This window comes from Scleropages formosus, chromosome 5 (assembly GCF_900964775.1).
Source record: "Scleropages formosus chromosome 5, fSclFor1.1, whole genome shotgun sequence".
In the NCBI taxonomy this organism is placed as follows: domain Eukaryota; kingdom Metazoa; phylum Chordata; class Actinopteri; order Osteoglossiformes; family Osteoglossidae; genus Scleropages; species Scleropages formosus.
The window spans coordinates 24,792,443-24,805,858 of NC_041810.1; the positions used below are offsets into that span (position 1 = coordinate 24,792,443).

The window sequence follows — 13,416 nt, forward strand, 5'->3', positions numbered from 1 at the left end:
GGTTCGAGAGGACGCGGAGCATTGCCGCCAGGTGGGTCTCGATCCCCTCCTGGTGCCACCTGCATGATAGGGTGGGCCTGAACCTGCGACAGAGCGCCTCGCGGAGATATCGGGGAGACCGAATGTGTGAGCGTTGACCTGTCTGACGTGAGAAGCGTTCGGGGAGCGGTCACGTGGCTCAGTTTGCCTCCCGGGTCCTCTGACGAAAACGCTCAGTGGGGCGGAGTGGAGCGCTTTGTTTATCTTTTGATCCCGCTTTCGAAAGTGAGAAGAATTAATTTTATCTGGTCGCACTAATTGGGTGTTAATCGGGGCTGCTGCACTAATTGAAGGGCAGTTCCACCCTAATGGCTCTAAGTCACGACTTTTGTTGTTCGGTCCTTGGAGGGTTGTTTTCCAATTTACCCGCAGACTTGGGTTTGATTAGTGACGGTGCGATCGCACGGTGCCCCCGATGGTCACACCAGCAGGGAGCTCCGCTGCGAGCGCTGCCTCGGCCTGCATTCTGGCTGTGCAGCCTGTGTCGCTGCATCGGTCTCCTCCCTGTTTTAAAAACCCATCCACCAGCTGAACCACGGGGAGCCTGAGCCTAACCCGGCAACACAGGGCGTAAGGGACACGCTCCGGAGAGGACACCAATCTCTCGCAAGGCACCCCAAGTGGGACTCGAACCCCAGGCCCACCGGACAGCGGGACCCGGTCCAACCCACTGCGCCGCCGCACCCCCCTCTTAAAAACCCCAACAGACACATTTACTGCAATTCCAGTGTTAAGGCCTCATCCACAGTCCGTCATGCACCTCGTCCTTCTCGTACCCTGACCGCATGCTCCAGCGGACAGGGCCCCAGCCCACCTGTGAGAGACCCCCTGCGGTGCTCCGTGTGTCTGGGACCAAGTACCATAATCACGATTCCGGGACCAGGTGGTGCTGTACACCGATTGGCCACGTGGTGGCGCTGTTGCAACACAATTAGGTGAAACGGATGTCAAGCTTCTGGGGAAAAATGACTGTTTGCCTGCGTTTGATGGACACCAAAGTGGAAGGAGATGGACTGCACCCACGACAAGACTCTTTGCGTACGTTACTGCATTTTACTTCTTTCAGTGCGTTAAAGTGATAGGGTAAAATGTCTGGAAATGGGGGCGAACGTGTTTGGCTCCTTATAGCGAACGTGTGAGGGTATCTTCAGCTCGGGGGGGAGATCCACGCGATGAGGCTGAAATCAAGACAGCATATTTTTGAATTTGTTCTCTCAACGTCAATAGAATCCCCCATCAGCGCGGGGAACTGTCCTCGCTCCTTCTTAGAAACACCGTCCTCTTGGAGAGGGCAGTGCTAGGGCTGTCACCGCGGTCACCGCTGTCACGTACAGAGGAGGCTCACAGGGCTGAAATGGTTTCCAATGCACGAACTGAGGGAAGCCAGATCCCTTCCCCTTATTCAAGATTTTCCTTTTTTTTTGGCCTCTTTCACTGAAGTCATGGCCTTTTATAACTTTGCTTCTGAGCTTTTGATCCATTTTAGCCGCATTTGGCTCCAGCGCTGACGTGTGACGCCGACGCCTCCCCGGAACAGGCTGGTGGTCAGCGCCTCTTTCTTCGCAGAGAAACGAGCGTGTCGGCAGTAAATCCGTTGCGCCCCCGTCCTTCACTCGCTTGTGCTCCGCCCATGTCTTGTCCCTCCACTCCGGCGGAATCTTAAACACGACTTTGCTCTTTGTACTGGATGTGTTCTCCCGAGTTTCCTTCCCGACTGCCTTGTTATGCAGGAAACACACACACACACTTTGATGACTCCAAGTCCAAGGTCAAATAGCCATCAGACCAGTGCTGGTCTGCATGCACGTGTGCGCGATTGCTCAGGTCTGCCACCAACATCCCGGCCAAGGCAGCTCCACACAGGTTCGCTCTTGGTCTCTGAGTGCGACTGATGGGGTTGCAGTACAAACAGCGCCTGTTGCTGTCCTGCATCTCCAGCCGCTTTACGTACAGGATGCCGCTCGTGTTTGGACACACTTGACACACTACAGATGTCTGTCCGTGTGTCCACCTGCTGCTACGCTGCCGTCCTCTAGGGGGCGACGTTGTGCAGCGACAGGTTATGGGTGAAAAGCTGCATCGTGCACTTTCTCAGCAGAGAAACTTTGGAGAAACTTCTGTCATTGCAGCACTTTTTCACGCTTTCTCTGTTCTGGGTTTTGGGTGAATAATTTACGATCTGGAAGAGCTGGAAAAGGAGCGAAAGGGCAAACGTGCAAGTGCAGGCGGCTCGTGTTTGCCGAGGTGCGCGTTCGCAGAGACACGTGACGAAGGCGAGTCGGTCCAGAAGGGCCCACCCGGACGTTACGCACAACTCAGCCCCGATAAGAACAGAAGGAGGAAGGGAGAGAGAGCAAGAGATGCGGGAAAGCAGAGAACGAGGCCTAAAGGCAATGAAGTTTATTGTGAGCAGGAGCTGAGATTCCCAGAAAAATCACTCGCTGAGGACACCGGACACCTGAAACTGTACGTTTGCTCTCTCCAGCCAATGTGGTGGTTTTACACCCCCGAACAGCAGCACCGATTGCGTGCGCTGCCCTGGTCGATAATACTGGCAAGCGGTCGGACCGTAGCATCAGGCCAGACCTGCGGGCCAATTCACCCCCCGTCCGCTCTAGCTGGGGCTGTTGGAAGGAGATGGATGGGCTGTACGGCAATTTGCGGGGGCCACATTGTCGCCTCCCTGGTGACGGCATCTTCAGCCACTTTCGTGAACCGCCAAGGCGTCCAGATTATGGTGGACCACCGTCCCAATGGGTTGAACGGTCTTCACTGTTCGCTCCCCTTCCAACCATCGGTCCATAATGCAGCTCCTTAACCACTATGCCACATCTACTGTTGGTCTGTCAATGCTTCACTAACCATAATTACTTTTGAACTCATTGCACGGGTTGAGGAGGCAGAGCTTACGGCCCCACACACTCGTCCGGTCGTCACCCTATGCCGTCACACACGGGTCCCGGGAGGTGGGCGCGCAGATCGGCCGTCGGTTCCGCCACCAGCCATGACGGCTTCTTTCGCTGCCGTGGCAACATGGGGTCGGCCTTCTGCGGCGTCACCTGGCTGCCTTTGCAACAGCACGTGTGCGTGAGCGCGTGTGTGCTCGTGATCTCGCTCTCCCCCCTTGTGTTTAATTATAATGCCTGCTGTCCCAGCGTGATTACGAGCCTTTGTGAAAACGAGATGATTGCCACGTGGGTGCGACGGTACGAGGATGCGGCGTCTCTCTTCCGGTTGATCTGAGGTCAGCTTGGGCTGAGGCTCTCCGTCCCTTCCGGAGCCTGCGGGGGCCCAGCTGCCTCTGGACGGGAATGAGAGGCGGAGTTCTTCCTGGCAGCCAATCAGAAGGCACTCTGGAGCGGCGATGAGTCGTCCTCCGTCTGGGCTGAGACGGTGTGTCCTGGCTTGTCCACTAATGGACTGAGCTGAAAGAACGACTGTGACTCGTCTCTTTCAGAAGCCAAGACCCGCCGGTTCAAAATCGTGCTCATTACTGCTTCCCGAGTGCGGCGTTGCTCCGAAAGAAACGGCCTGCGGTCTCCTGTTCTTCGCTGAAATATGATACAACAGAACCGGAGCCTGTGCTGTGTTTGGTTCGCATATCTTGGAACATCCAGTCAGAAACCCAGGTGTTTAACGATGGAAGGCGATGTTGAGGAGGGGCATCGCGACACTCGAGAAGGAATTGACCATAAGAGGAGAGTCGCGTTTCGGTGTGAAAATGCAAAAATGACTCAAGTGGGACGAAAGAGCATTCCAGAAGCGATATGAGACGCTCCACCTCCCGCAGTGCTCAAAGCCGCCTTACGGTTCACTTCTGTCTCTGTTCTCTCGAGCGGCTGGGGTCCGTGTGGAGGGAACGTGTTCATCTCGAACCGCCTCCTCTCCCATGCTTAAAGCACATTGTTCAAAGAAACACAGTGAGGCAGAACATGATCCTTTCTATTGATCCACACACTTAATTTGGGCCCCCAGAGGAAAGCTGTATTTTGCCGAACGCTCGGGGGGGGGGGCACTGGTTCTCCGAGCGAGGGGAGTGTCTAAAGGAGAGGGTGGGATCCCTCCGTTTGATCCCTCTTTGCAGGTCTGTCCTCTAGATTATATGTGAATATTTCAAATATGAATGTAAATATGGCCTGTGATTCAGTGGCACCTGTGTCAGACAAGTGAATATTGCTAATAGATGAATGACTATGAATATGGATATGAATATGCAGCTATGTAAACTGCCACACTCAAATTTTGCACTTCTACACCGTTTTATATTTTTTGCTTCGGCAAAAAGGCTCCAGAGTTATTCCACCACCCCCCACCCCCAAAGAAATGCGGATTGTGAAGAAAGAACCCCCTCAGGCTGTGGAACAGGTGTGATCTGCCCCCCCGCCCCCCAGCCCCCAGCCCACAGCATTCTCACAAACACACACACACATATACACAGAGCCACAGGCCAGATGGCTCTCCCAGCATCCCTTTCACCATAAACCAAACCACAACTGAGTTCATCAATAACAAACAATATCTATTGGCAGAGGCTGAGCAAAGGGCGTCTCTGGGGTCAGCGGTTGTTTTCGAGACGGATGGACATCTGTACGGCCCGGTCTGGGCCCCGGCCCCGACCCCGACCCCCTCCCCCAAGAGGAGCCCCCGCTGTTTAAATGCCTGCTGGACGCACAGATGCCCGCTGTTGCCTGCGAGTACAAGCCTCCAAACGGTCGAAACGGCGATAATATTTGTGGGATCATGGGCCAAAAAAGTGCTGTTTCTCGCTGTGATGCTCCCTCCCCCCATGTCCAATATGGCTTTTGGCATCTGAAAAATGCACTGCTCCCCTTCAGTTATGGAAAACATTATTCCAGCCCCCTGGTGGAATTTGATGAAGGCCCCAAGGTCAACTGTCTCACCTGGAGAACACAGGAGGTCACAATGGAGGTCACGCAGGAGGTCAGAGGTCACGGCATCCCTCGTTACGACCAACGTTGAGAGAAAAACCTTAGGCTGACAAAGGCAAACAATCTGCATCTTAGGAACCGACATCATTGACAGCAAACCGTCTGCTGGGTCAACGGCTGAAATTCTTATTTATTATTGGCCCACTTGTAAGGAAGACTGAGGGTTTGCTGGCAGTATGTGTGTGTGCGCGTGTGAGTGCGTGTGTGTGCGTGCGTTCAACACTGGCAAACGCAGAACATTTCAACTGACCCACTTCCAAGGACGGCAGATCAGTTCTGGAGATGGAGCCAAATGCAGGAACCTTCAACCAGTGTGACAGACGGTCACGGACTCCCCCGGTTACCGTCCACACTGTGGACGATGGAGGATAGAAACGGAGCTCCAGCAAAGCGGAGCGTCTCCTTGCGCTGCATTCACCGCGTTTCCGACAAAGCCCAACGGAGTTGCAGAAGAACCCCTTGCTTCGCCCTGCGGGAACCTTATCTGTCCGCCATGAAATGGCAGCGGAGGAGACCCTCGGTGGCGGCTCATTGCAGCGCCCGTCGGTTGGACGGGTCGGTCCGTCGGCGGTGGGGGCAAACATCGTTGTTCTTTCTCTCTCCTGCGGCTTCCAGCCACCTGTTTGAGGTTATTCTGCATGGGAACGTGGCACAGCGTGAGGCCCCGCTTAGGGGAGGGCTCTTATCTGCCCTCCTCATCTCCAGCCGGTGGCTCAGGTGTCAGCGCCAGGCTGTTGGGGACCCCCGTGGGGGGGATATAAATGCGGGAGACAACATGGTCCCCCCCCCAGAGAGACGCCATCCTGCAGAGGACACACCGGGAATCAGAGAGAAAGGCAGACGGAGAGAAGGCGTCCCTCAGCGAAGGGCCCCAGGGAGCCAGACACCAGCTGAGAGGCACAAACAGGGTAAGAGGCCGGGCGACACGCTGCCTGAACCCGCTCAGCTGTTTTTGTTGTTGACACAGCAGAGAGAGCGCAGTTTTCGGGGCTGAAGCGCAGTCCTACGGACACACGCACCGTTAGAGAGAGACACCCGTCCAAACCGGTACCATTATGCGCCTAATATGGGAGGATTATGGTAAGTCGCACAATTAACTAATTGGCTTGTTCACGGCGTTCGGCTCGGGATTCTCACACTTGAGGGTTTTCGCTCTTTAAGTCTTCAGCACAGCAGCACGGCGGGTTACGCTGGTGTCTCACCGTGCCGGGGCTGCGGGTTCTGATACGGACTCCATCCACACTCAGCGTGCGTGGCGTTTGCGTGTTCTCCCTCTGTTCATGGTGGTTTCCTCGGGGTGCTCTGGTTTCCTCCTACGGTTCCACGATGTGTCAGGTTTCAGGTGAAGCAGTCCCTCTGAATTGCCCTTACTGTGTCACTGTGTTGCACGGCTGTGCCGTGCACATGTGCGAAAGGCTGTAGGAACTCTAGGGTGGTGTCTGTAGCTCAGGTTTGGATCCCACCTCCTGCTGTAGTGCCCTTGAGCAAGGTACTTACTCTAAACTGACAGAGTAAAAATTACACTGTATGAATAAATGTACATCACATGTGAAAGTAAAACATCACAAAATGTGAAATTTCTTCCTCTGCTGGGTAATCGAAAGGAATTTGGTCTGCCGTCGAGGTACGAGCCCTGTGGGTCAGGACCGTCCTCTCTCAACTTAGACACGGTCTGGTGCCGTCTGTATGTGACACAGGGCTGCTTTTAGCATCCCCGTGTTAATTCCCGTCCCCTTGGCTAGGCAGCGGTCCAGCACTTTATTGCTGTGGACCCACATTGAACCCATGCTAAAATTAATGGATTTACAGCAATAGATGGAACCGCGATCGAGCGAGGTAAAGGTGTGCATTTTGCAGTGCGGGGGAGGGGGGGGGTGTCTTTCAACACTGGCCATCAAGGAGACGGGGCTCAAGCTCAGCACGCGCCTCAATCCCGCATTACTGGACTCATGCATTTTACAACAGCTCTGGATGGCTTCTGCTGAGCGCCACAGCTCTCCGGGTCGAGGTTCAGCAGATGCTTTTGTGCCGGGATTTTGGGGAATTTTGCCACGCAGTTCCTCCGAGGTCCAAAATGAATTCTTTCCGTTTCCCGAGCGCCGGCCGAGTACCGAAGTTCGCCTCAGAGTGCATTCACAGGAACGTACCGAGTCGTGAGCAGATTAAAACTCCTCGGCAGGCTCCTTAAAGCAGCTTGTGTTGTGCGTCTTACAGGATCAGCGCCCACGCCGACATCATGGAGGAGGAGGGGTCAGCGCACAGCGGCAGCGCCACCTGGCGCTCTGTCCCGCAGGAACTGCAGCACCCCTACTCCAAGTTCTCTGACTGGAAGTTCAAGCTCTTCCGGGTGAAGTCCATGGAGAAAGCGCCCCTGCCAGGTGACGCCCAGCCTGCTCCGGCTCCATCACCCCCAGCGCCGCAGCAGTCTGAGCTGGAGGTCCCGCCCGGGAGCCCCACTGCCAGCGTGATGAGGCTGTGCCTCGGGGGAAAGAGCAAGGAGAGCCTGGAGAGCGCGGGCGCCCGTGTGGACCGTAAGCTTCAGGAGATGGACACCCACATGGGCCACTTGAGGTGTGTGTTTGAGCTGGTGAACATGTAACCGGTACACAACATGTCCAGAGTTCCAACTTGCTGTCGATGCATTTGTCTCGGTCATTAAAGCGGTTTCAGCAAACCGTGTCAGTTCACAAACCGCAGGAGTGGAAATGCTGATCCAGCGTGTGTTTTGCTCGCAGATGCCTGTGCCGCCTGTGTGGGGTGGCGCTGCGTAAAGTCAAAGGTGGAGCGGAGCACAACGTCCAGGGGCCGCTGGACGAGAGCAGCGGGAGCGCCCTGCGCAGGATGGGCTGCAAGGCCAAGACATGGCCGGAAGTCGTCCTCAAGGTGTTCAAGGTCGACGTGACAGGGGACATGGAAACGGTGCACCCCCCCTTCTTCTGCCACCGCTGCTGGAAGGCGGCGATGCGCGGCGGGGGTTTCTGCTGTTTCTCAGGGACCCGGGTCACCCGGTGGCAGCCGCACTCCGCCCTGTGTCGCCTCTGCTTTCCCAGGAAGCTGTCCCTGCAGCGCAGCAGCCGCAAACGATGCAAGCCGAGCCGCGCCGGTTCCCAATTCGTCCGAGCCAAGAAGATGAAGTCCGAGTTCTTCGATCACGGCTTTGGTAGCGGTGCCGGCTGGCAGTGGCGGAGCGCAGAGCACGGCGCCAACAGCAAGCCCTGGGTGAAGCCCAGCCTCCAGAGGGCGCTGTGGGTGAGGAATGTCACCGGCTGCAAGAACATCCACCTGAGCTCCAAGCTGCTCTTGGAGGACTTCCCGACGGACTTCCTCCGTGCCGTGACCTGCCAGGTGTGCGACCACCTGCTGGCCGACCCCGTGCAGTCACCGTGCAGGCACCTCTTCTGTCGCACCTGCATTCTCAAGTACATCCGTGCCCTGGGCCAGCGCTGTCCACTCTGCACCTTTCCCTGCGCCCCCAGCGACCTGGTGACCCCAGCCAAGGCCTTCCTGGGTGTCCTGCAGTCGCTCCTGTTGCGGTGCCCCAGAGAAGACTGCAGGGAAGCAGTTCGGCTTGAGTCCTTCGGGTCTCATTGCCGCGGCCACCAGGAGGCCGATGAAGAGGGCGATGGGGGGCAGGGCCAGACCTTCAACAGCTATCTGCCCGTCAACAAAGGCGGCCGCCCCCGGCAGCACCTGCTGTCACTGACCCGACGGGCCCAGAAGCACCGCTTGAAGGAGCTGAAGAACCAGGTGAAGGCATTTGCCGAGAAGGAGGAGGGCGGTGACATCAAGTCTGTGTGCCTCACGCTCTTCCTGCTGGCGCTGCGGGCGGGAAATGAGCACCGGCAGGCGGACGAACTGGAGGCCATGATGCAAGGTACGTTCGCTTGAGCCGAGGCCCTTGTGCTTCTGCTGTGCTCTTCACCGCAAACTCACAATGTACCATGATTTCTTCAGGTTCTGAAACACACATACGCACACACCTTTGGCGGCCCTTCAGCACCATGTCTAGGATGTGCTGCTCTTTTTTTAAGAACGCAGAAAATGTTTGTCGCTGCATGGGTGGGTGATTAGTGTAAGTGCCTTTGGATGAAAGCCTTGCATATGCGATGAAACATCAGCAACAAGGTGTTACTGTGGTGTATAGATGGGTGAATGAGGGCAGACTCATGCTGAGTGCCCCGCGGGTTCCGATCCTGTCTGCACGCGGTGCCAACATAGAGACGGGGCTGTCTCGCTGCCCTCTTCACGCGAGCGAGTCCAAATGAACGTTCTTGTCAAGAGCCTGTTCAGACGGCACCGGTGCCGGAACCGCTGCGCCGTCAAGTGGGGCCCGTGTTGCGCGACACGAATCGACTCCAGCAGCGCAGTCCCGTCTCTCGGGAAACAAGGGCCAGCTGGCATCTGTTTTCACCAGCAGCCAACAGATCGGTGCCGCCAGCTACGTCACTTCAGCCTCCTGTCATGACAATAATCATCATCACAAACGCGCTGCTTCACTGTGAACCATTTGTTGCTGTGATTTTTGCTGTTTTCAGTTTAATGAGGGCCCAATTGGTAAAATCACGGTTAGACTACATGGCTTGACTCCCTTGTCACCAGCAGTGTTCAGAATGATGTTTTGTTTGTCTTTATGACTTGTTTTTCAAAGCAAACCTCTCTCTTGCCCCATCCAGGCAGGGGTTTCGGACTGCATCCTGCCGTGTGTTTGGCAATACGGGTCAACACCTTCCTGAGCTGCAGCCAGTACCACAAAATGTACCGCACCGTGAAAGCCACTAGTGGGCGCCAGATCTTCCAGCCCCTCCACACTCTGCGCAACGCTGAGAAAGAGCTGCTCCCGGGTTTCCACCCCTTCGAGTGGCAACCTGCGCTCAAGAACGTGTCCAGCGCCACAGATGTGGGCATCATCGATGGGCTCTCGGGCTGGGCTGCCTCTGTGGATGACGCGCTGGTGGAGACCATCTCACGGCGCTTCCGCTACGACGTGGCCCTGGTGGCGGCCTTGAAGGACCTGGAAGAGGACATTGTGGAAGGGCTGAAGGAGCATAGCCTTGAAGACTCGGCCTGCACCGCAGGGTTCAGCGTGGTGATCAAAGAGTCCTGTGACGGCATGGGTGACGTAAGCGAGAAGCACGGGAACGGTCCGGCGGTGCCCGAGAAAGCTGTGCGCTTCTCCTTCACAGTGATGTCGATCTCTGTGCAGCCCGAGGGCAGTCAGGAGAAGTTCACCATCTTTCAAGAATCGAAGCCCAACTCGGAACTGTCCTGCAAACCGCTCTGCTTAATGTTCGTGGACGAGTCTGACCATGAGACCCTAACGGCCGTGCTGGGCCCCGTTGTGGCCGAGCGCAACGCCATGAAGCAGAGCCGCTTGATCTTGTCCATCGGGGGGCTGCCTCGATTCTTCCGCTTCCACTTCCGAGGAACAGGCTATGACGAGAAGATGGTGAGAGAGATGGAGGGCCTGGAGGCCTCTGGATCCACCTACATCTGCACCCTGTGTGATTCCACGAGGGAAGAGGCATCCAATAACATGGTGCTGCACTCCATCACCAGGAGTCATGCAGAGAACCTGGAGCGCTACGAGATCTGGAGGACCAACCCCTTTTCGGAGTCCATGGAAGAGCTCCGCGACCGCGTCAAGGGAGTTTCAGCCAAGCCCTTCATGGAGACCCAGCCGACCCTGGACGCCCTACACTGTGACATCGGTAACGCCACCGAGTTCTACAAAATCTTCCAGGATGAAATCGGTGAAGTTCACCTGAAGAGCAACCCCAGCCGAGAGGAGAGACGACAGTGGCGCTCGGCCCTGGACAAGCAGCTGAGGAAGAGGCTGAAGCTGAAGCCGGTGATGCGCATGAATGGCAACTTCGCCCGGCGGTTGATGACCCGCGAGGCGGTAGATGCCGTGTGTGAGGTGGTACCATCGGAGGAGCGGAGGGAGGCCCTCAGGGAGCTCGTGGAGCTGTACCTGCAGATGAAGCCCGTTTGGCGCTCCACCGTTCCAGCTAAGGACTGCCCTGACCAGTTGTGCCGCTACAGCTTCAACTCCCAGCGCTTTGCGGACCTCCTGTCCACCACCTTCAAGCACCGCTATGACGGCAAGATCACCAACTACCTCCACAAGACCCTCGCCCATGTTCCTGAAATCATCGAGAGGGACGGCTCCATTGGGGCCTGGGCCAGCGAGGGAAACGAATCTGGCAACAAGCTGTTTCGCCGCTTCCGCAAGATGAACGCCCGGCAGTCCAAGACCTTCGAGCTGGAGGATGTGCTGAAGCACCACTGGCTCTACACCTCCAAGTATCTGCAGAAGTTCATGGAGGCACACAAGAACTCTGCCAAGGCCCTGCAAGCCACCATTGACCCAGTGGAGACCCAAGATGACCTGGGCGAATCACTGGATGTCGCAGACTCTTTGGAACTTTGATTTTACACTGTATATTTTTTATGAAAAGCACTGAACCTCAGAATTTATATTTTTGATGTTTTCAGTGTCTGGATGAAAAAGGTATGACAGGCTGGCGTCCTGTCCAGGGTGTGTCCCCTCCCCCTTCAGCCTTGTGCCCTGTGTTGCCGGGTAGGCTCTGTCTAGCCGCGACCCTTCTCGGGACAGGCGGCTGTAGACATTGTTTGGTTGGTTGGTGTGTGTGTGTGTGTGTGTGTGTGTGTGTGTGATTTACACACACACACACACACACACACACACACACACATACATGTATAGACACATTCTCTCTCAGGTTTTAAAGTCCGGACTCTATGGCTGACACTTTATTTGCTTTACTATGGTACTTTATTACTGTAATACTCTTTGACTTGATGGGCCACGGTTTTGTGAAATGTGGATCTTAATTTAACTTCGTTATTTGTTCCCTTTATTTTTTACCTTGCTTTTAACTATTCATGGAACATACTGTTTATTACTGAGAAATGTAATCACTCTTTGTTATCATGTGAGTTGCTTTTGTGGTAATGTGTTTTATTCTTTTAATCAATTTACTTTTGGAAAAGCATTTTTCAGAGAAGTGGAGAAACATTTCCACCATTATTTCATGCTCACATGCTTTAAAAGAGGTACAGTTACTTCGGCTCGTAGCGTTGGCCATTTCACTACTTTTTGTACAGATTTTATAGCTTGCTTTTCATATTCCACATAAAAACTGTATCGTTTATTGTACTGTAGGGCTGTGACACATTTATGAATTTATATGTAAGAGTTATTTATGGAAATAGGTGACGGTGCTCTAAGTCAGGGGAAGGCAATTGTGGTCATTTTATGACCGCTTTATTGATTTATCACCAGGGCAGGACATGGAGTCGGAGAATCGTGACTGGTCTCTGTTTGCTTTTGTGCTTTATCTCGGGACGCAGGGCTGCCGAGTGACTTTGGGAAGCGCAGGAAGGGCAGGGCTCCCCGTGGTCCTCACACACTCGTCCACGAGAGAGGCGCCCTAGGGCCTCTTGTGTTCGCGTCGTGCTTCTCCAGGTGGCTCCTGGGGCCCCTGTTGTTGTGTCGCCAGCGCGTCTCACACCAGCTGCTCCTCACGGCATCGGGACGGAGTGGTCTGGAGGAACTTCTGCTTTTGTGCGCCTCCCAAACAGCTGTGTTTGTTGCCCGAGCTCTCGAAGACTCGCTGGCCCGAAGCACAGCCGTGTCGTGTCGTGTCGTGTCGTGTCGCTAAGGCCGGGAAAGAGTGCAGAAGGATTTCGAAATCAAGAGTACGGGAGGAATTTATCCTTTCGTTTCCTTTGTTTGCTCACACTGGAACATTTTTCACCCGTTTTGATATTTCTTTTCACACAGTTGTGCTTTTCACCTTTTTTTGGATGTTTGAATTTGTTTAGATTTTAGTTTGTTTTTATGGAAGAGCATTTTAGGCATTTTCATGGTAAGGGAACGGAAGTGGCTATTTTCTTGAGTTACCTCTGTACACAAGCTATATGTGTCTCAGATGATTTTCTTTATACTGACCTCATTTTGCCCAGCGATGGACTGGTGTCCCATCTAGGGTGTGCCCCCCACCCCTTCAGCATTGTGCCTGATGTCTCCGGGATAGGCTCCGGCTTGCCACGACCCCGCTCGGGACAAGCGGTTCTTGAACTTTGTTGGTTGACCTCATTTTCTTGCGGATGCAATGGACTGTGACATTACTGTGAAATTACTTCATTTTCAGAGATGCACCTGACCCGCTTTTTTAAAATTTATTATTGATTGTTAAGTACACTAAATCTTCGACTGCTTTTTTAGAGAATAGAAAATAGAAAATAACTTTTTGATTGAAAATTATTGCAGCTGTCTTCATTGTACAGTGTGTGCAAAGTTTTATGGATTTTTTTGCACTTATTTAAAAATGTTTACGCAACTCTTTGTATGCAATATTGAAATTTTTTTAGTATCATTTTGATCTCAGCATAAACATTACAC

General features: G+C 54.4%; 1 protein-coding gene across 1 annotated transcript; it reads left to right on the plus strand.

Annotated features, from left to right (window-relative positions):
- The first annotated feature begins 6,054 nt into the window (after positions 1-6,054).
- Positions 6,055-11,418, plus strand: rag1 (recombination activating 1). The gene is made up of 4 exons (XM_018765326.2): positions 6,055-6,068; positions 7,203-7,559; positions 7,724-8,862; positions 9,662-11,418. The coding sequence occupies exons 1-4, from the start codon at positions 6,055-6,057 to the stop codon at positions 11,416-11,418; spliced, it is 3,267 nt and encodes a 1,088-aa protein (XP_018620842.2).
- The last annotated feature ends 1,998 nt before the right edge of the window (positions 11,419-13,416 follow it).